Source organism: Xiphophorus maculatus, chromosome 13 (genome assembly GCF_002775205.1).
Source record: "Xiphophorus maculatus strain JP 163 A chromosome 13, X_maculatus-5.0-male, whole genome shotgun sequence".
Classification (NCBI taxonomy): Eukaryota; Metazoa; Chordata; class Actinopteri; order Cyprinodontiformes; family Poeciliidae; genus Xiphophorus; species Xiphophorus maculatus.
The window spans coordinates 24333-46590 of record NC_036455.1 but is presented as its reverse complement, the minus strand read 5'-3'; the positions used below and the strand labels follow the sequence as shown (position 1 = coordinate 46590).

At 42.3% G+C, this 22258-nt stretch overlaps 1 protein-coding gene across 1 annotated transcript; it reads right to left on the bottom strand.

Annotated features, from left to right (window-relative positions):
• Window positions 1-20246: 20246 nt before the first annotated feature.
• Window positions 20247-21749, bottom strand: LOC111610513. Its single transcript, XM_023344900.1, has 2 exons — window positions 21055-21749; window positions 20247-21012 (listed from the first exon to the last, which is right to left on the bottom strand). The coding sequence occupies exons 1-2, from the start codon at window positions 21730-21732 to the stop codon at window positions 20272-20274; spliced, it is 1419 nt and encodes a 472-aa protein (XP_023200668.1). The 5' UTR covers window positions 21733-21749; the 3' UTR covers window positions 20247-20271.
• Between the last annotated feature and the right edge of the window lie 509 nt (window positions 21750-22258).

Sequence of the window (22258 nt, the reverse complement as noted above, 5' to 3'; positions counted from 1 at the left end):
GACACATTGCAAAAGAATGTAAGGGAAACATTAGATGTGCAAGATGTGGAGGTCCACATGAATTTGGAAAGTGTGAAAAAGATGCTAAAATCAAATGCTGTAACTGTGGAGGTGATCACAGTGCAGCCTATGGTGGATGTATAGTTCAAAGGGAAGCTAAAGAAGCCCAGAAAATCAAGATAACAGAAAAAGTTTCATATGCAGAAGCATTAAAAAGAGTAAAGAAAGATAGTACAAGAGGAATGAGGCTGGGAGAAACAGATCAAAGTTACACTTCTCGGAATAAAAATGAAGGACAGAGACAAATACTAATGCCAACAACAAATACGCATAATACATGTGTGCATAAATGTAAAGTAGAGGAAAATACAATGATGGTGAAAAAAGAAAACTTTATAGCATTTATATGTCATATTATTAATGTTACAGTTCAAATGAAGAAGAAAAGTGATAAAATAAAAGCAATAGTAACAGCAGCAGGGAGGTTCCTAGATATGAAAGAAATTCAAGCAGATCAGATTCATACCATTTTGAGTGCCACTGAAATAACAGAAAATGGTCAGGATTAGGATACAAGATGGTTCTTCATATTCTTCAATGGAATGCCAGAAGTTTAATAGCCAATGGACAAGAATTTAAAAAGTATGTTTATGAATTAGAAATAATACCAGATATAATATGCATACAAGAAACATGGTTAAATTCAAATTTAGATTTTAAAATTCCTGGATATAACATAGAAAGACAGGATAGAAGTAATGGTAGTGGAGGAGGATGTGCCACCTTAATTAAGGAAGGAATTGCTTATAAGAACAACTCATTAAATAAAAAATTAGAATGTGTTAATATAGAAATATTTAATTTAAGGAAATATGGAAATATTAAAATTATAAATTATTATAATCCGTGTAAAAATCTTGATAGTGAAATATTTAAGGAAATAGGGAAAATACATAGAAGAGAAGTTTGGTGTGGAGATTTTAATGCTCACAATAGTCTATGGGGTAGCAAGAAGACAGATCATAATGGTGAAATAGTGGAAGAATTAATGGATGAAAGGTCATTAGTTTGCCTTAATAATGGAAAAGGTACAAGAGTAAATATACATAAAAATACAGTTTCATGTCTGGATATTACATTAATATCAGACTGTCTTGTTAATGCATGTGAATGGGATGTTAATTGGGAGTCTACAATAGGGAGTGATCATTTTCCAGTAAGTACAATAATTGATGACAATATAAATAGACAAGAAGAGTTAACATTAATAAGATGGTGCTTTAATAAAGCTAATTGGTTTAAATTTAAAACAAAATGTGAAGAAACAAGTCATGTAGTAACATTAAAAGGTAATATTGAAGAATGTACAAATCAAATAACAGAACATATCTTAAATCCTGCAAATTATAGTATACCAAAAATAAAAGTGAAAAGTCAGAAGAAAGTAGTTCCTTGGTGGAATAATGAATGTAGTAAAACAATTAAAGATCGTAATAAAGCTTTTAAAATATTACAGAAAAATTTAACAATTGAAAACCTTATTGATTATAAAAGGAAAATAGCAAAGGCTCGGAAAACTATAAAGGATGCAAAAAAGAAAACATGGAGAGATTATTGTTCATCAATAGGTTCAGAAATAAAATTACAGAATGTTTGGTTAATGTTTAGAAAAATGAAGGGGAAAAAGAATAATGTTAATATTCCATCATTAGTTAGAGGACAGGAGGTATTGGTTTTAAATAAAGATAAAGCAGAGTTGTTAGGTGAGACATTTGCGGCAGTTCATAGTGGTGATCAGTTGACAGATACTCATAGAAGGCAGATGATTCAAAAAATTGGAAATCATAAAAATTCACTAGAAAAATATCAAAAATATATGTCAACATTAGATATGAATATAACCATGAAAGAAATAAAAACAGTATTGAAAGGGACAGGATATTCAGCTCCAGGGGAGGATCAATTATGTTATGCTATGTTCCGACAGATGCCGGAAGTAACACTGAAATTAATATTAAAATTATTTAATAAAATATGGAAAGAAGGATCGATACCAAATAGTTGGAAAAGGGCAATAATATTACCATTTAATAAGCCAGGTAAAGATCCTACCTGTCCAAATAATTACAGACCAATTGCTCTAACTTCTCATTTCAGTAAATGGATGGAGAAAATAATAGTAAATAGACTTGGATACTTTCTTGAGAAGAATAATCTAATTAATGGATATCAATGTGGATTCAGAACAGGAAGATCAACAATGGATGCTCTAACTAGAGCAGGGGTGTCAAACTCCAGTCCTCGAGGGCCGCTGTCCTGCAACTTTTAGATGTGCCTCTGCTGCACCACACCTGAATGGAATAATTAGGTCATTAGCAAGGCTCTGGAGAACTGATCTACACAAGGAGGAGGCAATTAAGTCATTTCATTCCAGTGTTTTGTACCTGTGGCACATCTAAAAACTGCAGGACACCGGCCCTTGAGGACTGGAGTTTGACACCCCTGAACTAGAGTCAGTAATGAAATAGAGAAAGCTTTAAAAATGAAGGAACTAATGATTATAGTATTTTTTGATATAGAAAAAGCGTATGACTCACTATGGAAAGAAGGATTACTTATAAAAATGAAACAGATGGGAATAGGTGGGAGAATGTATAATTGGATAGCAAATTTTCTGCTAGATAGAAAAATAAGAGTAAAAATTGGGAATGATTATTCAAAAGAATTTAATGTTGAAAATGGAATACCTCAAGGTAGTGTAATTAGTCCAATTTCATTTAATATTATGATCAATGATATTTTCTATGATACTGATAAATGTATAAAATCTGCACCATATGCAGATGATGGGGTCATATGGATGAAGGGGAAAAATATTAAATATGTGGTAGGAAATATTAAAAAAGCAATTAGTAAAGTAGAAAAATGGTCTTATGAATGGGGTTTTAAATTAGCAGCAAGCAAGTCTTGTTATATGGTTGTCACAAAGAAGAGAAATATTAATATAGAAACAATAACATTATATGGACAAACGTTAGAAAGAGTAACAGAATATAAATATCTAGGTTTATGGTTGGATAGTTCGTATTCATGGAAAACACATTTAGATAACTTAGAAACCAAGTGTAAAAAAGTTATTAATCTATTAAAGGCTGTGGCTGGAAATAATTGGGGTGCAGATAGACAGTCATTATTAAACATATACAGGGCTCTCATGAGATCAATAATAGATTATGGCAGTATAATATATGGAGCAGCAGCTAAAACATCATTACAAAAAATAGAAAGATTACAGTGTAGGGCTTTACGTATATGTACAGGAGCAGTAAAAACAACACCTATTAATGCTCTTTTAATTGAAACTGGGGAAACTCCACTGGAAATGAGGAGAATTAAATTAGCTTTAGCATATTGGATGAAAATCAAAAGTAATACAGATGATAATGTGAATTCAATTATTTTACAGAATTGTTGGGAATATTTGAAGTTCCAAAGTAATGGATTTGGATGGATGGTTAGGAAATGGATTAAAATGTATAGATTAGAGGACAAGGAAATAGCTCATTTTAATCCAATTAGCGTTATTCCTCCATGGCTAATACCAGAGGTTAATGTAGATTTGAAAATTAATACAATGAAAAATGATTGGAATTTAAATGAAATAGGGATCAAGACTGATATTTATTGAAGAAATACATATAACAATTATCTCAAAATTTATACAGATGGATCTAAGAATCTAAAAGGATATGTGGGAATAGGAATATATATATCAGAGTTTAAAACATTTATTTCTAAAAGAATATCAGATCATTTGTCGGTTTTTACAGCAGAAATGGTGGCAGTTATATTAAGCTTGCAATGGGTTGAGGAGGTCCGACCAGACAGGGTGGTGGTGTGCACAGATTCCAAAGCAGTAGTAGAAAGTATTAAGGGAGAAGGAAACGATAGAAAAGATTTAGTATTAGAAATTCATCATATTTTATTTAGATTATATAGGGGTGGCATTGATGTTTGGTTTTGTTGGGTGCCAGCACATGAAGGAGGAAAAGGCAATGAAAAGGCAGATAAAACAGCAAAAAGGGCTTTAGAGGGGGAAATAACAATTTCAATTCCTTTTGGGAAAGGGGAAGGGAAATCACTTATTAAAAGTAAAGAAATGGAGAAATGGCAAAAAATGTGGAATGAAGATAAGAAAGGAAGAAGATTATATGAAGTACAAAAGTCAGTTCGAATTCGAAGCATTAATGAAAGAAACAGAAGAGAAGAAATAATAGTTAGTAGATTAAGAGTAGGTCATACCTACTTAAATGACATGCTTTATACAATAGGGAGGAAAAATAATGATAAATGTGAGAGAGGTGGAGAGAAAGAAAATGTAGAACACATATTGATGAACTGTAAGTCAAATGAAATCGAAAGGGAAGAATTAAAGAGAATAGTTAGAAATATAGGGCATGAATGGAATCTTAAAGGTATATTAGGAAATGAAGGAAACATAACAGATATTCACAAATTAAGGAAAGCATTGTTTATTTATCTTAAGAATACAAAATTAAAAAATAGAATTTAATAGATGTGAAGTAATGTTGCTACACACTCATGTACAGTAGGTGGCGGTATGCACCTTAAAGTTGCTTGTGATCCGCCATAATAGAAAAGAAGAAGAAGAAGAAGAAGAAGAAGAAGATTTTTTTTTGATTTTTCACAAAACATTTATTATACAATAAACCTATTTTTGTCACATTATTCCCTTAAATCAAGGCACTAATCAATACATAAAAAATAAATATACATATTCACAATAACAATTTGTTATAAAATAAATCCTTCTGGTCTGAAATGGTGCACAATACATTTTGAAAACCCCACAAGCTTAAAAACCCCGACAAATTCCCAGTGGCTCTGTGGAAACAAAACTCTAACCTCAACCTGGCTTTGACGTTGACCTTCCACAGAGTCACAGCATCAAATTGAGGTCCAGCCTGCATCCTGTCCCGTCGAGTAATATAAATAGCCATTTTGGCTTCGGAAATTAAATAATTTAAAATCCGGGATTTAAAACTAGTGGTTTTACTATGATGTACTCCATTGATAAAGACAGCATTAGAAAAAACCATATGAAAAAAACTAAAAAAAGTCGATAAAAGATTAAAAAAACTAGTTAGCCGTGCACAATCTATAAAAACATGAAAAACACTCTCGGACATCTTGCAAAAAGGACACTCGTTTAAAACCCCAGGACTGATGACAGATAAAAAAGAATTGGTGGCAATGGCTCCGTGAAGGATCCTCCACTGAAGGTCACCAGTCCTTTTCTTGATTGGAGGCTTATACAAGGTTCTCCAGTGAGTTTTCTGTCCTCCGAACTTGCTGTCCCACACACTCACTTCTCTTTTTTGGAGGGTCCTTTTGTTTAAGAGTTTTGTACAGTATCTATACAGTATTTTTGGACCTGTTTTACACAGGTCCATCTTCGAGTCTGTGCTCTGCAGTAAGGGACCACTGTCCTCCTCAAAATCCGGGTCCAGAAACATTTCTGGGAACGGGTCAGTGGAATCCGGCAGGCACTCCTCCTTCTCGTACCATTGTAGGAGCCTCCTCTCCTCGGCGGTCAACCGATTTTTCACCCTCTCCAAGAAGCGCCTCGTCAATCTGACGGACCGTATTCCAATGACCGAGGCAACCTCCTGGGCATTATCAAAGTCCGGTCCGGACGCCTGGATCAGTTGCCGTAGAGTTACCGTTCTGGACTCAGACAACACTTCAGAAAAACCCGGAACGGCATTATCGCTGACATCCAATCTTGCTCCACAGATCAAAGGTTCTTCTAAAAGCCAATACAGAGAGTTATTCTTATCTGGTCTGTGCAATTTAAAAAATGCACACGATCTAAAAACGCTTTGATAAAATTGAGGAATTCCCTTTAACTTTAAAAGGCTAAAATTTGTTAAAAACAGAGCAGCATCCAGCCCTAGAAAATTTACACGTCTCAGAATGCAGCTGGCCACATCCCTCCACACAGGGGATCCTGTTAGATACTTTTGCAGAAACTGCAACCGGAAAACAGCGGCTCTACTGGCCAGTTGGACAAGGCCCTGGCCCCCCTCCTCTCTGGATAAAAACAAAACGGACTGCGGCACCCAGTGATGGTTGTTCCAGAAGAAATTGACCATCTCTGACTGTATTTTTACTAGTAGTCCTGATGGAGGATCTAAAACAGCAAGCTTGTGCCACAATTGTGACGCCACCAAATTATTCAGAACCAGCACTCTTCCTCGATATGACATTTGTTTATGCAACCATTTCCATTTTGCCAGTTTATTCTGTATTTTTTGTTCCAAGTCTTCCCAGTTTCTTTTTACAGTATCCTTTCCACCTAAAAAAACACCAAGATATTTAAAACCGTCTCTCTTCCACTGGAGTCTTTGAGGGAGAACTGGTAGCCCACCGGGCCACTCGCCCACGGCCAAAGCTACGGTCTTTCCCCAGTTCACCTTCGCAGCAGACAAGACGGAGAATTTTTCTATTATCTCGATTAAAATGTTGACATCATGTTGATCTTTAATAAAAACAACAACATCGTCAGCATAGGCGGATAAAATCAACTTGTTGTTAAAACCAGGTAAAACCAGACCATGAATTTCTGAGCGTATTTTCAAGAGAAGGGGTTCCAGGGAGAGTGCGTAGAGCATCCCCGAGAGCGCACAGCCCTGTCGGACGCCTCTACACACTCTAAAAGGGGCACACAGGCTACCGTTGATCTTCAGCACACTCTCAATGTCACTGTACATCACCTGGATCTTGGCGATAAAACCCTCGCCGAACCCAAACCTCCTCATTACTTTCCAGAGGAAGTCGTGTTCGACGCGGTCAAACGCCTTTTCTTGATCTAATGAAATCAAGCCTGTCTGTAAACCCAATGAACTGGAGACTTCCAAAATGTCCCGAATTAGATAGACATTGTCCACCATGGACCTGCCGGGGACGCAGTAGGTCTGGTCCCGGTGGATGACTTGCTCCATGGCTTTCCCTAGTCTCGTGGCCAGAGCCTTCGAAAGGATTTTGTAATCCGTGCAGAGGAGGGACACGGGGCGCCAGTTTTTTATTTCCTGCAGGTCGCCCTTCTTTGGCAGCAGGGTGATGACCGCCCTGCGACAGGATGTGGGGAGCGAACCGGTGGCTAGACTCTCGTTGTACATTTCGAGCATGTCTTGGGCCAGAAGGTCCCAGTAGGCCTTGAAAAACTCGACTGTTAGCCCATCAACGCCCGGGGACTTCTGGCCCTGCATGCTCTGGAGGGCTGTGTGGAGCTCTTGTATGCCCAGCGGGCGCTCCAGATCGGTACCGATCTCCTTATAGATCTGAGGTAGTTCTTCGCAGAACTCCTCCATCATTCTCTCACTCTCATCATATTCGCTCCGGAACAGAGAATGATAAAACTCCACAGCCCTCCTCCTTATCTGCCCCGGTTCGCTCAGGTGCTGCCCCGTGTCCGACAGCAATGAGTGGATCATCTTCCTCTGACCTTGTTTCCTCTCTAGACCAAAGAAAAAGCCAGAGGGAGCATCCATCTCTGTGATGTTCTGCATCCGGGACCTGACCAACGCGCCTTGTACCTTACTCTCCAGCAGGTTGGCTAAAGTTAGCCTTTTTGATTTGAGAGCTTCAAAATACTCTCGATTTCCTGTGGTGTCACTAAGTTGCTCCAAATCCACTATACTCATCTCCAGATCTCTGATAGATTCAGTGATGTCACGAGTGACATTGACAGTGTGCTGCTGACTCAGCAGTCTAATCTGGACCTTCCCATAGTCCCACCACTGTTTGATTGAACTAAAATCAGCCTTTGTTTCTCTAAAACCGGTCCAAAAATAAGTTAAAACCTCTTTAAAACTCTGATCGTATATCAATGCAGAATTAAAATGCCAATACGCACTTCTCGGTAAAATGTTTCTAATAAAAACACTTCCTAAAAGTAACGAATGGTCTGTGAAGGGTACAGGTACGATCTGGGATGTTTTAAACACATTAAAATGATGCTTAAAACAATAAAAACGATCTAAACGAGCTAAAGAGATTTTACCTTCCTTGATGTGGGACCATGTATACTGCCTGAAACCTGCATGCATCCTCCTCCATACATCCACCAGGCTATGAGACGAGACCAGCTGCTTTAAGACATGTTGGGCTGCCGGGTGCGGCTCTGCGTGATTACGATCTAAAAACTCGTTTTCTGTGCAATTAAAATCCCCACCTATAAAAACATAATCTTCAGTCTCACAATTTTCCAATCTTTCCCCAATTTTCTCATAAAAACATTTCTTCTCTGCATTGACGATTGGAGCATAGATGTTAATAAAAACCATGTTAAAAAAATCAAACTTCATCTTTACTAAGAGACACCTCCCTTGTATAACGTGCTCAGTTTCAATAGAAAGTGGGATAAAAGCTTTAGAAAAAACAAAGCCCACTCCTGCATTCTTGGAGGTGCCGTGACTCAGAATCACCTCCCCCCTCCACTCTCTTCTCCAGTCTGCTTCGATCAAAAGATCGCTGTGCGTTTCTTGCAAGAAAATGACATCTATTCTTTTTTGATTCAACATTTGATACACTAATGCCCTTTTTTTTGCCTCCCGCGCCCCGTTAAGATTCAAAGATGCTATCTTAAAAGAATCCATGATGGGTAAAAGGCTAAAGACAACATGCCAAAAACAATTTAAAAAAATTAAAAATATTAAAAAGTTACTGTGCATCATTAAAACTGTTTTCTGGCTTTGGTCATTATTTTCTTTAACCTAAAAACCTCTGTATTTGTAAAACCTGACACCTCTTTGTTTTTTACATAATGCCTCGCAGAGAAATAAAATATTTTTAGATCAGGGAAATAGCTTTCAAGTTTTATTCCTTTTAATCCTTTTGTTTGTTTTAAAAAGGTCTTGAATAATTCTACCGGGTACCTTGGTTCTTTGCTTGCTTGTGACATTGAAACCTCACTGGTGTCGGAAAACCAGCTCTCTTCATCACTGCTCTCCGACACCTCTTTCCTTTCTACAGCTAACTTACTAGCTTGTTTACTAGCCTGTTCAGCAGTAACCACATTTCTCCTTTTGCTTCGCCTCTTTGCTGAATAACAAACCTCTAAATCCATCTCTTTCTCCGCCCCACCCATATCCCTCTCTTCTCCACCTCCTTTAACCGACTTTTCACTATATTTTCCTTCAACCTGTTCATGCGCCTGCACTTCCCCTCTCTCCCCCTTGTCTCCACACACTAGATGTTCCACATCATCCTGCACTCCCTCCTGCTCTTCCTGTACATCACCTCCTCCCCCCTCTACACTCTCACCTGCATCACCAATTGTCCCACCTCCACACACCACCGTGCTCTCATCTTTTTCCGCATACACACTCCTACTACTATCCTCTATTGACCCCTCAACAGTGGCTTCCACCACCACCTCCTCCGCTGCCCCCAAATCCCCCACCGCGGCGTCGGGTTCCCCCGCCGCTTCAGCAGCAGCTGGCTTCTCCGCTGCTGCAGCAGCAGCAAGTTCTCCCTCCACAACAACCTCGCTGCCTGTTCCCCCACTCTGCTCAGCAGCAGCGGGTTGCTGCTTTTCTGAATCCGGCCTGGCCGACTCTGCCTTATCCGGGCACATTTTTATTACGTGGCCCTCCTGTCCACATCCAAAGCATTTCATCTGACCTGATGTTGCAAACAGCACATAATCAAAATCATCCACTCTAACGTGAAACCGCAAATTCATTTCCTCATCTTTTTTATTCAAAATCATGAATAATTGTCTCCGATGAGAAACAACATGTTTCAGTAGCGGTGATTTACACCCGGAAGGGATTTTTTTGATCGGTGACACCACTTTGCCGTGCCTCGACAATTCTTTTATCAAGAACTCGTCGCTGATAAAAGGGGGTATATTTGACAACATTATCTTAGTGGCTGGTAGCGTGAGCGGTGTAACTTGTAAAAATAACCCATTCACCGACACACCTTTTTCCACCACCTGTTGTGCATGTTCCACTTTTGCAACAAACAATACCACCGCTCCATTCATTCGTGCCGCCGACCTTATATTCCCGTGTCCAATCATTTCCCCTACAGCCAAACAAACTTCCTCCACGCTGCACGGAGAACCAGCACCCACCTTGATACCGTTCTTCCGTGTCAGCGTGGAGAAAAACCCACCACCGACACCACCCACCATTGTTGCCGTCAGACGCCGGCAAGCCAGGCACGCCCGACGGCCACACCTAAACTAAACGAAAAACCCCCCTAAAATGTGACCAACTAACACAAAAACACAATTAAACAAATGAAAAACAAAACACCTAGTGAAAAACAGTAAGACAAAACAAAGATAGAAAAGTACACACTCGCTCTCTCTCTCACTCTTCTTCCGCTCTCCACTCACCCTCCTCTCACACGAAGAAGAAGATTTTTTTGATTTTTCACAAAACATTTATTATACAATAAACCTATTTTTGTCACATTATTCCCTTAAATCAAGGCACTAATCAATACATAAAAAATAAATATACATATTCACAATAACAATTTGTTATAAAATAAATCCTTCTGGTCTGAAATGGTGCACAATACATTTTGAAAACCCCACAAGCTTAAAAACCCTGACAAATTCCCAGTGGCTCTGTGGAAACAAAACTCCAACCTCAACCTGGCTTTGACGTTGACCTTCCACAGAGTCACAGCATCAAATTGAGGTCCAGCCTGCATTCTGTCCCGTCGAGTAATATAAATAGCCATTTTGGCTTCGGAAATTAAATAATTTAAAATCCGGGATTTAAAACTAGTGGTTTTACTATGATGTGCTCCATTGATAAAGACAGCATTAGAAAAAACCATATGAAAAAAACTAAAAAAAGTCGATAAAAGATTAAAAAAACTAGTTAGCCGTGCACAATCTATAAAAACATGAAAAACACTCTCGGACATCTTGCAAAAAGGACACTCGTTTAAAACCCCAGGACTGATGACAGATAAAAAAGAATTGGTGGCAATGGCTCCGTGAAGGATCCTCCACTGAAGGTCACCAGTCCTTTTCTTGATTGGAGGCTTATACAAGGTTCTCCAGTGAGTTTTCTGTCCTCCGAACTTGCTGTCCCACACACTCACTTCTCTTTTTTGGAGGGTCCTTTTGTTTAAGAGTTTTGTACAGTATCTATAGAGTATTTTTGGACCTGTTTTACAGAGGTCCATCTTCGAGTCTGTGCTCTGCAGTAAGGGACCACTGTCCTCCTCAAAATCCGGGTCCAGAAACATTTCTGGGAACGGGTCAGTGGAATCCGGCAGGCACTCCTCCTTCTCGTACCATTGTAGGAGCCTCCTCTCCTCGGCGGTCAACCGATTTTTCACCCTCTCCAAGAAGCGCCTCGTCAATCTGACGGACCGTATTCCAATGACCGAGGCAACCTCCTGGGCATTATCAAAGTCCGGTCCGGACGCCTGGATCAGTTGCCGTAGAGTTACCGTTCTGGACTCAGACAACACTTCAGAAAAACCCGGAACGGCATTATCGCTGACATCCAATCTTGCTCCACAGATCAAAGGTTCTTCTAAAAGCCAATACAGAGAGTTATTCTTATCTGGTCTGTGCAATTTAAAAAATGCACACGATCTAAAAACGCTTTGATAAAATTGAGGAATTCCCTTTAACTTTAAAAGGCTAAAATTTGTTAAAAACAGAGCAGCATCCAGCCCTAGAAAATTTACACGTCTCAGAATGCAGCTGGCCACATCCCTCCACACAGGGGATCCTGTTAGATACTTTTGCAGAAACTGCAACCGGAAAACAGCGGCTCTACTGGCCAGGTGGACAAGGCCCTGGCCCCCCTCCTCTCTGGATAAAAACAAAACGGACTGCGGCACCCAGTGATGGTTGTTCCAGAAGAAATTGACCATCTCTGACTGTATTTTTACTAGTAGTCCTGATGGAGGATCTAAAACAGCAAGCTTGTGCCACAATTGTGACGCCACCAAATTATTCAGAACCAGCACTCTTCCTCGATATGACATTTGTTTATGCAACCATTTCCATTTTGCCAGTTTATTCTGTATTTTTTGTTCCAAGTCTTCCCAGTTTCTTTTTACAGTATCCTTTCCACCTAAAAAAACACCAAGATATTTAAAACCGTCTCTCTTCCACTGGAGTCTTTGAGGGAGAACTGGTAGCCCACCGGGCCACTCGCCCACGGCCAAAGCTACGGTCTTTCCCCAGTTCACCTTCGCAGCAGACAAGACGGAGAATTTTTCTATTATCTCGATTAAAATGTTGACATCATGTTGATCTTTAATAAAAACAACAACATCGTCAGCATAGGCGGATAAAATCAACTTGTTGTTAAAACCAGGTAAAACCAGACCATGAATTTCTGAGCGTATTTTCAAGAGAAGGGGTTCCAGGGAGAGTGCGTAGAGCATCCCCGAGAGCGCACAGCCCTGTCGGACGCCTCTACACACTCTAAAAGGGGCACACAGGCTACCGTTGATCTTCAGCACACTCTCAATGTCACTGTACATCACCTGGATCTTGGCGATAAAACCCTCGCCGAACCCAAACCTCCTCATTACTTTCCAGAGGAAGTCGTGTTCGACGCGGTCAAACGCCTTTTCTTGATCTAATGAAATCAAGCCTGTCTGTAAACCCAATGAACTGGAGACTTCCAAAATGTCCCGAATTAGATAGACATTGTCCACCATGGACCTGCCGGGGACGCAGTAGGTCTGGTCCCGGTGGATGACTTGCTCCATGGCTTTCCCTAGTCTCGTGGCCAGAGCCTTCGAAAGGATTTTGTAATCCGTGCAGAGGAGGGACACGGGGCGCCAGTTTTTTATTTCCTGCAGGTCGCCCTTCTTTGGCAGCAGGGTGATGACCGCCCTGCGACAGGATGTGGGGAGCGAACCGGTGGCTAGACTCTCGTTGTACATTTCGAGCATGTCTTGGGCCAGAAGGTCCCAGTAGGCCTTGAAAAACTCGACTGTTAGCCCATCAACGCCCGGGGACTTCTGGCCCTGCATGCTCTGGAGGGCTGTGTGGAGCTCTTGTATGCCCAGCGGGCGCTCCAGATCGGTACCGATCTCCTTATAGATCTGAGGTAGTTCTTCGCAGAACTCCTCCATCATTCTCTCACTCTCATCATATTCGCTCCGGAACAGAGAATGATAAAACTCCACAGCCCTCCTCCTTATCTGCCCCGGTTCGCTCAGGTGCTGCCCCGTGTCCGACAGCAATGAGTGGATCATCTTCCTCTGACCTTGTTTCCTCTCTAGACCAAAGAAAAAGCCAGAGGGAGCATCCATCTCTGTGATGTTCTGCATCCGGGACCTGACCAACGCGCCTTGTACCTTACTCTCCAGCAGGTTGGCTAAAGTTAGCCTTTTTGATTTGAGAGCTTCAAAATACTCTCGATTTCCTGTGGTGTCACTAAGTTGCTCCAAATCCACTATACTCATCTCCAGATCTCTGATAGATTCAGTGATGTCACGAGTGACATTGACAGTGTGCTGCTGACTCAGCAGTCTAATCTGGACCTTCCCATAGTCCCACCACTGTTTGATTGAACTAAAATCAGCCTTTGTTTCTCTAAAACCGGTCCAAAAATAAGTTAAAACCTCTTTAAAACTCTGATCGTATATCAATGCAGAATTAAAATGCCAATACGCACTTCTCGGTAAAATGTTTCTAATAAAAACACTTCCTAAAAGTAACGAATGGTCTGTGAAGGGTACAGGTACGATCTGGCATGTTTTAAACACATTAAAATGATGCTTAAAACAATAAAAACGATCTAAACGAGCTAAAGAGATTTTACCTTCCTTGATGTGGGACCATGTATACTGCCTGAAACCTGCATGCATCCTCCTCCATACATCCACCAGGCTATGAGACGAGACCAGCTGCTTTAAGACATGTTGGGCTGCCGGGTGCGGCTCTGCGTGATTACGATCTAAAAACTCGTTTTCTGTGCAATTAAAATCCCCACCTATAAAAACATAATCTTCAGTCTCACAATTTTCCAATCTTTCCCCAATTTTCTCATAAAAACATTTCTTCTCTGCATTGACGATTGGAGCATAGATGTTAATAAAAACCATGTTAAAAAAATCAAACTTCATCTTTACTAAGAGACACCTCCCTTGTATAACGTGCTCAGTTTCAATAGAAAGCGGTATAAAAGCTTTAGAAAAAACAAAGCCCACTCCTGCATTCTTGGAGGTGCCGTGACTCAGAATCACCTCCCCCCTCCACTCTCTTCTCCAGTCTGCTTCGATCAAAAGATCGCTGTGCGTTTCTTGCAAGAAAATGACATCTATTCTTTTTTGATTCAACATTTGATACACTAATGCCCTTTTTTTTGCCTCCCGCGCCCCGTTAAGATTCAAAGATGCTATCTTAAAAGAATCCATGATGGGTAAAAGGCTAAAGACAACATGCCAAAAACAATTTAAAAAAATTAAAAATAATAATAAGTTACTGTGCATCATTAAAACTGTTTTCTGGCTTTGGTCATTATTTTCTTTAACCTAAAAACCTCTGTATTTGTAAAACCTGACACCTCTTTGTTTTTTACATAATGCCTCGCAGAGAAATAAAATATTTTTAGATCAGGGAAATAGCTTTCAAGTTTTATTCCTTTTAATCCTTTTGTTTGTTTTAAAAAGGTCTTGAATAATTCCACCGGGTACCTTGGTTCTTTGCTTGCTTGTGACATTGAAACCTCACTGGTGTCGGAAAACCAGCTCTCTTCATCACTGCTCTCCGACACCTCTTTCCTTTCTACAGCTAACTTACTAGCTTGCTTACTAGCCTGTTCAGCAGTAACCACATTTCTCCTTTTACTTCGCCTCTTTGCTGAATAACAAACCTCTAAATCCATCTCTTTCTCCGCCCCACCCATATCCCTCTCTTCTCCACCTCCTTTAACCGACTTTTCACTATATTTTCCTTCAACCTGTTCATGCGCCTGCACTTCTCCTCTCTCCCCCTTGTCTCCACACACTAGATGTTCCACATCATCCTGCACTCCCTCCTGCTCTTCCTGTACATCACCTCCTCCCCCCTCTACACTCTCACCTGCATCACCAATTGTCCCACCTCCACACACCACCGTGCTCTCATCTTTTTCCGCATACACACTCCTACTACTATCCTCTATTGACCCCTCAACAGTGGCTTCCACCACCACCTCCTCCGCTGCCCCCAAATCCCCCACCGCGGCGTCGGGTTCCCCCGCCGCTTCAGCAGCAGCTGGCTTCTCCGCTGCTGCAGCAGCAGCAAGTTCTCCCTCCACAACAACCTCGCTGCCTGTTCCCCCACTCTGCTCAGCAGCAGCGGGTTGCTGCTTTTCTGAATCCGGCCTGGCCGACTCTGCCTTATCCGGGCACATTTTTATTACGTGGCCCTCCTGTCCACATCCAAAGCATTTCATCTGACCTGATGTTGCAAACAGCACATAATCAAAATCATCCACTCTAACGTGAAACCGCAAATTCATTTCCTCATCTTTTTTATTCAAAATCATGAATAATTGTCTCCGATGAGAAACAACATGTTTCAGTAGCGGTGATTTACACCCGGAAGGGATTTTTTTGATCGGTGACACCACTTTGCCGTGCCTCGACAATTCTTTTATCAAGAACTCGTCGCTGATAAAAGGGGGTATATTTGACAACATTATCTTAGTGGCTGGTAGCGTGAGCGGTGTAACTTGTAAAAATAACCCATTCACCGACACACCTTTTTCCACCACCTGTTGTGCATGTTCCACTTTTGCAACAAACAATACCACCGCTCCATTCATTCGTGCCGCCGACCTTATATTCCCGTGTCCAATCATTTCCCCTACAGCCAAACAAACTTCCTCCACGCTGCACGGAGAACCAGCACCCACCTTGATACCGTTCTTCCGTGTCAGCGTGGAGAAAAACCCACCACCGACAACACCCACCATTGTTGCCGTCAGACGCCGGCAAGCCAGGCACGCCCGACGGCCACACCTAAACTAAACGAAAACCCCCCCTAAAATGTGACCAACTAACACAAAAACACAATTAAACAAATGAAAAACAAAACACCTAGTGAAAAACAGTAAGACAAAACAAAGATAGAAAAGTACACACTCGCTCTCTCTCTCACTCTTCTTCCGCTCTCCACTCACCCTCCTCTCACACGAAGAAGAAGAAGAAGAAGAAGAAGAAGAAGAAGAAGATTTTTGATTTTTAACACAACATTTATTAAACAATAAAAATCAAATCAAACAATCAGCAGCACAATAACTGTCATTTATAATAATAATTTGTTATATTCTAATTCGTTCTGTTCTGAAATGGAACACAGTCTGTTTTCAAACCCCCACAGGTCCACAAACTCTTTGAGGTTCCCGGTAGCTTTGTAAAAACAAAACTCCAGCCTCAGTCTGGCTTTCACGTTAATCTTCCACACATCAATAATACTCAAATGAGGTCCAGCCTGCATCTTATCACGTCGAGTTAAATAAATAGCCATCTTGGCTTCTGATAATAAATAATTTAAAATCCGTGACTTAAATCTTGTGGCTTTACTGTGAGGAAACCCATTAATAAAAACAGAACTGGTGAAAACTACACTAAAAAGACTAAAAAATGTCGACAGCACAGTGAAAAACACAGGTAATCGTGCACAATCTATAAAAACATGAAAAACACTCTCAGATAACCTGCAGAAAGGACACTCATTCACCACGCCGGGACTGATGATCGCCAAAAACGAGGTTGTGGCAATGGCACCGTGCAGTATCCTCCACTGCATATCGCCAGTCCTTTTTCGTATTGGAGGCTTGTACAAAGTCCTCCATTGTGGCCGAGATCCTCCGAATCTGTCGGTCCACACGCTAACGGGCCTTCTGTACAGAGTCCTTTTGTTCAGAATCTTAATGTAGCATCTGTACAGTACTTTCGAGTCTGTCTTACACAGATCCAGTTTGTTCCCCTTAAGGAGGGGGCCGCCGTCTTCTTCAAAGTCCGGATCTAAAAGCACATCTGGAAAAGAATCAGACGGATCCGGATGACACTCCTCTGCGACGTACCGCTGCAGGAGTCGTCTCTCCTCAGCCGTCAGGCGCTCTCTCACTCTTTCCAGAAAACGTCGCGTAAATCTGGCAGACCGGACCCCCAACGTCGAAGCGACCTCTTGGACGTTTTCAAAGTCCGGTCCAGCCACCTGTATCAGGTGCTGCAGGGTCACTGTTCCGGCCCTGGACAGCATTCCAGCGACACCCGGCACTGTGCTGTCTGCTACATCCAGCCGTGCGCCGCACACTAAGGGCTCCTCTAAAAGCCAATACAGTGAATCATTCGTGTTTGATCTGTGTAAGTTAAAAAAGGCACACGATTTAAAAACACTCTGATAAAACAGGGGTAGCCCTTTTAACTTTAAAAAACTAAAATCAGTCAAAAACAAAGCAGCATCCAGCCCAAGAAAGTTCACACGTCTAAGAATGCAACTGGCCACATCTTTCCACACAGGAAATCTCGTCAAATACTTCTGTACAAACTGTAAACGAAATGTCGCCGTTCTACTAGCCAGGTGGACAAGGCCCTGACCCCCCTCCTCTCTCGGTAAAAACAACACAGATTGCGGCACCCAGTGTAGACCGTTCCAGAAGAACTTAACCATCTCTGCCTGGACCTTCATAAGTAGGCCGGATGGTGGCTCCAACACCGCCAGTTTATGCCACAGCTGGGAAGCGACAAGATTATTCAATACAAGCACTCTGCCTCGATACGACATCTGCGAGTGCAACCACTTCCACTTTGACAGTTTGTTTTGTATTTTTTGTTCAGTGTTTTTCCAGTTCTTTTTTACAATTTCTGTACTGCCTAAAAATACACCAAGGTACTTAAAACCATCTCTTTTCCATATCAAACCTTGAGGGAGAACCGGGAGCCCCGTGGACCACTCACCGACAGCCAGGGCTTCGCTCTTGCCCCAGTTCACCCTCGCAGCAGATAAAACAGAGAACTGGTCCGTAATCTTGGTTAAAACACTGATATCCTGTTGGTCTCTAATAAAAACAACAACATCATCAGCATAAGCAGATAAAACCCTATTGTTTATAAAACCAGGTAAAACCAAACCATGAACATTTGAGCGAATTTTCCGGAGGAGGGGTTCCAGGGAGAGTGCATAGAGCATCCCCGACAGCGCACAGCCCTGTCGGACGCCTCTACGCACCCTAAAAGGAGCACACAGGCTACCGTTGACCTTCAACACACTTTCAATGCCACTGTACAGCACCTGGATCATGGCGATCAGACCCTCGCCGAACCCAAACCTCCCCATGGTTTTCCAGAGGAAGCCGTGTTCAACGCGGTCAAACGCCTTTTCTTGATCCAATGAAATCAAGCCAGTCTGTAAACCCAATGAACCAGAGACCTCCAAAACATCCCGAATTAGGTAAATGTTATCTACCATGGACCTGCTGGGGACGCAATAAGTCTGATCCCGGTGGATGACCTGCTCCATAGCTTTCCCTAACCTGGTGGCCAGGGCCTTGGAGAGGATCTTATAATCGGTGCAGAGGAGGGACACGGGGCGCCAGTTCTTTATTTCCTGCAAGTTGCCCTTCTTGGGCAGCAGGGTGATTACCGCCCTGCGGCACGACAGGGGGAGTGAGCCGGTTTGCAGACTTTCGGTGTACACCTCAAGCAAGTCTTGGGCCAGAAGGTCCCAGTAGGCCTTATAGAACTCTACAGTGAGCCCGTCAACGCCCGGGGACCTCTGACCCTGCATACTAAGGAGAGCGGCGTGGAGCTCCTGGAGCCCCAGAGGGCGTTCCAGGTCAGCGTTAGTCTCCTCAGAGACCTGAGGCAGTTTACTACAAAACTCCTCATACAATTCCTCATCTTCCTCGTACTCACTACGATATAGGGAACTGTAGAACTCCACCGCCCTCCTCCTGATCTGTCCTGGCTCACTCAGTTGCTGCCCCGCGTCCGACATCAACGAATGTATCTGCTTCCTCTGCCCGTGTTTCCTCTCCAAGCCGAAGAAAAAGCTGGAGGGAGCATCCATCTCTGCGATGTTCTGCACCCGAGATCTGACCAATGCGCCTTGGACTTTATTCTCCAACAGGTTGGCTAAGACTAGCCTTTTAGATTTAAGAGCTTCAATATACTCTCGATTTCCAGTGGAGTCACTAAGGCGTTCTAAGTCCACAATGTTCATCTCCAGATCTCTAATAGATCCGGTGATGTCTCGAGTGGCATTAACAGTGTGTTGTTGACTCAGCAGCTTAATTTGGACCTTCCCATAATCCCACCATTGTCTCAGACAGGTAAAATCAGACTTTTTCTGTCTAAAACCAATCCAAAAATGACATAAAACTTCCTTAAAACTACAGTCATGAGTTAAAATCGAATTAAAATGCCAGTACGCGCTTTTAGGTAAGATGTTTCTAATAAACACAGCACCTAGGAGCAACGAATGATCTGTGAAGGCAACCGGCACAATCTGACATGTTCTAAACACATTAAAATGATGTTTAAAACAATAAATACGATCAAGTCTAGCTAAAATGATACGGTTCTCTTTAATGTGGGACCATGTGTACTGCCTGGAGCCTGCGTGCATCCTTCTCCATACATCCACCAGGCCGTGAGATGAGACCAGCTGCCTCAAAACGTGTTGGGCTGCCGGATGAGGCTCTGCATGGTTTCGATCTAAAACATCATTTTCAGTGCAATTAAAATCCCCACCTATAAAAACATAATCCTCTGACCCACAATCTCCCAACCTTTCCCCAATTTTCTCAAAAAAACGCCTTTTCTCTGTATTGACAATGGGAGCATAAACATTAATAAAAACCAGGCTAAAATGATCAAAACAAGCTCTAACTAAAAGACACCTCCCCTGAACAACGTGTTCAATGTCCATGGAATTCGGGGTGAAAGCTTTGGAGAAGAGGAAGCCTACTCCCGCACTCTGTGAGGTGCCGTGGCTCAACACCACCTCTCCTCCCCACTCTCTACCCCAGTCCGTTTCAGTATTACAATCACTATGTGTTTCTTGCAAATAAATGATGTCAATCTTTTTCTGGTTCATCATTTGATAAATTAATGCCCGTTTTCCCGCCTCCCTTGCCCCATTAAGATTTAAAGATGCCACTTTAAAAGAATCCATCCTGGGTAGGGGGTTAAAAAAAAACACACAACAAACTAAGGAAAAAAATGAAATCATGTCATACATCATAATGCTCAGAATTGTTTTCTGACCTTAGACATTATTTTTTTCAGTCTAAACACTTCTGTGTCCGCAAAACCGGACAACTCTCTGTTCCTTATGTGATATCGGGCAGAAAAATAAAACATTCTCAGATTTGGAAAATAACTCTCGAGTTTAACACCTTTCAAGCCTTTCGTTTGGCGTAAAAAGATGCGAAAAGCCTCAACAGGGTATCTCGGTTCTTTGGTACTTGACTGAGTAACCGATACATCGCTGGTGTCTGAAAACCAGCTCTCAGCATCACTGCTGTCTGACCCGTCTTTTTTGTCTGCAGTTAGCTTGCAGGCCTGTTTGCTAGCTTGTGCAGCAGCCACCACGTTCTTTCTTTTGCTCCTTCTTTTTATTGGGGCAGAAGCTTCCACCTCTCTCTCATCATCTGTCAGTCCTTTCTCTTTCTCCACTACATCTCCCTCCACCCCCTCTACACTACTCTTTCCTTCATCCTGTTCATCTACCTGCATTTCTCTCTGTTCACCCTGAGCTCCACCCGCTAACTGTTCCTTCTCACCCCTCACCCTTTCCTGCTCTCTCTGCTCACTATCTTTCTGTACTCCTTCACCTTTCTCACCATTCTCACCGTCACCACTCAACACACTGCTCTCATTAATGTTCTCACACACACTCATTTCTACCGTGCTATCAGTCCCAACAATGCTGTCAACATCCTCTCTTACCACCACCGCAGGTACTTCTGCGTCAGCAGTGGGCTCCCCCTCCGCTACTGACGCGGGTCCACCCGCGTCAGTAGCGGAATCCTCCGCCGCCGTAGCCTCACCCAGTGGCTCTCTGTCCCGCTCAGCAGCAGCAGGCTGCTGCTGCTGCTGCTCTGCTGAAGCCGGCTGGGCCGGCTCGGCTCTGCCTGGACACATTTTTATAATGTGGCCTTCCTGACCGCACCCAAAGCACTTCATATGTGACGAAGTAGCAAACAACACATAATCAAATCCATCAACTTTAACATGGAACCTTAAATCTAGCTCCTCATCCCTCCTATTCAATAACATAAACAGCTGTCGTCTGTGCGACACAACATGTTTAAGCAGAGGTGACTTACAACCAGATAAAACCTTCCGAATCGGCGACACCACTTTTCCGTGTCGTGACAGTTCTTTAATTAAAAACTCGTCACTAATGAACGGAGGAACGTTTGAAAGTGTAATTTTAGTCGCCGGTAAAGTTAAAGGTGAAACGTGCAAAAACAAGCCATTAACAGAAACGCCCACCTCCACCAAGTGCTGAGCCTGTTCCACCTTTTCAACAAACAAAACAACCGCCCCGTTCATCCTAGCCGCCGATTTAATTGCCCCATACCCAATGTCTTTACCCACCGCCAAACAGACGTCCTCCACGCTGCACGGAGAACCGGCACCCACCTTGATACCGTTCTTCCGTGTCAGCGTGGAGGACAAAACATTCCCAGCACCAACCACCATGGCGTCCGAAGACGCCGGCCTGACGGCCACCCCCAAACCCACAAAACCCCTTAAAGCGTGACTAAACTAAACACAAAGTAACAATTAAACAAGTAATATGAACACCCAGTGAAAAACAGTAAGAAAAAACAAAGATAGAACAGTAAACACTCGCGCTCTCACTCACTCTTCTTCCGCTCTCCACTCACCCTCCTCTCACACGAAGAAGAAGAAGAAGAAAATGGCGCATGGTCTGTTTGGTTGAATGTTCGACTGTTTCTCTAAACGAGTTTATCAACGAGCCGTTAACTGCTGCTGAAGAAACATTCACAGAGTTTAAAGAAATCATCGTCAAGTCGGAGGAAGAGATGGATGATCATCGCAGACTGCTGGATTTCTCCCGGAGGCCCCAGATAATCTTACACCGAATAGGTAGGAACCAGCAGCGTTTGGATGCAGGTTAAGGTCTAAATGTCTGCACCTTTCTGTATGAGGATCATTTTAGTAAATGTTCTTTTCCCGTATAAATGTTTTGTTAACCGGTAAA

Bases quoted from the DNA above. Each gene is read 5' to 3' on its own strand.
- LOC111610513 (XM_023344900.1), bottom strand. From the start codon at position 21,732: ATGGTGGTTGGTGCTGGGAATGTTTTGTCCTCCACGCTGACACGGAAG. The intron at 21,013-21,054 runs GATTCCGCTACT...TCAGTAGCGGAG, and splicing joins GTGAGGCTACGGCGGCGGAG to GGGGAGCCCACTGCTGACGC.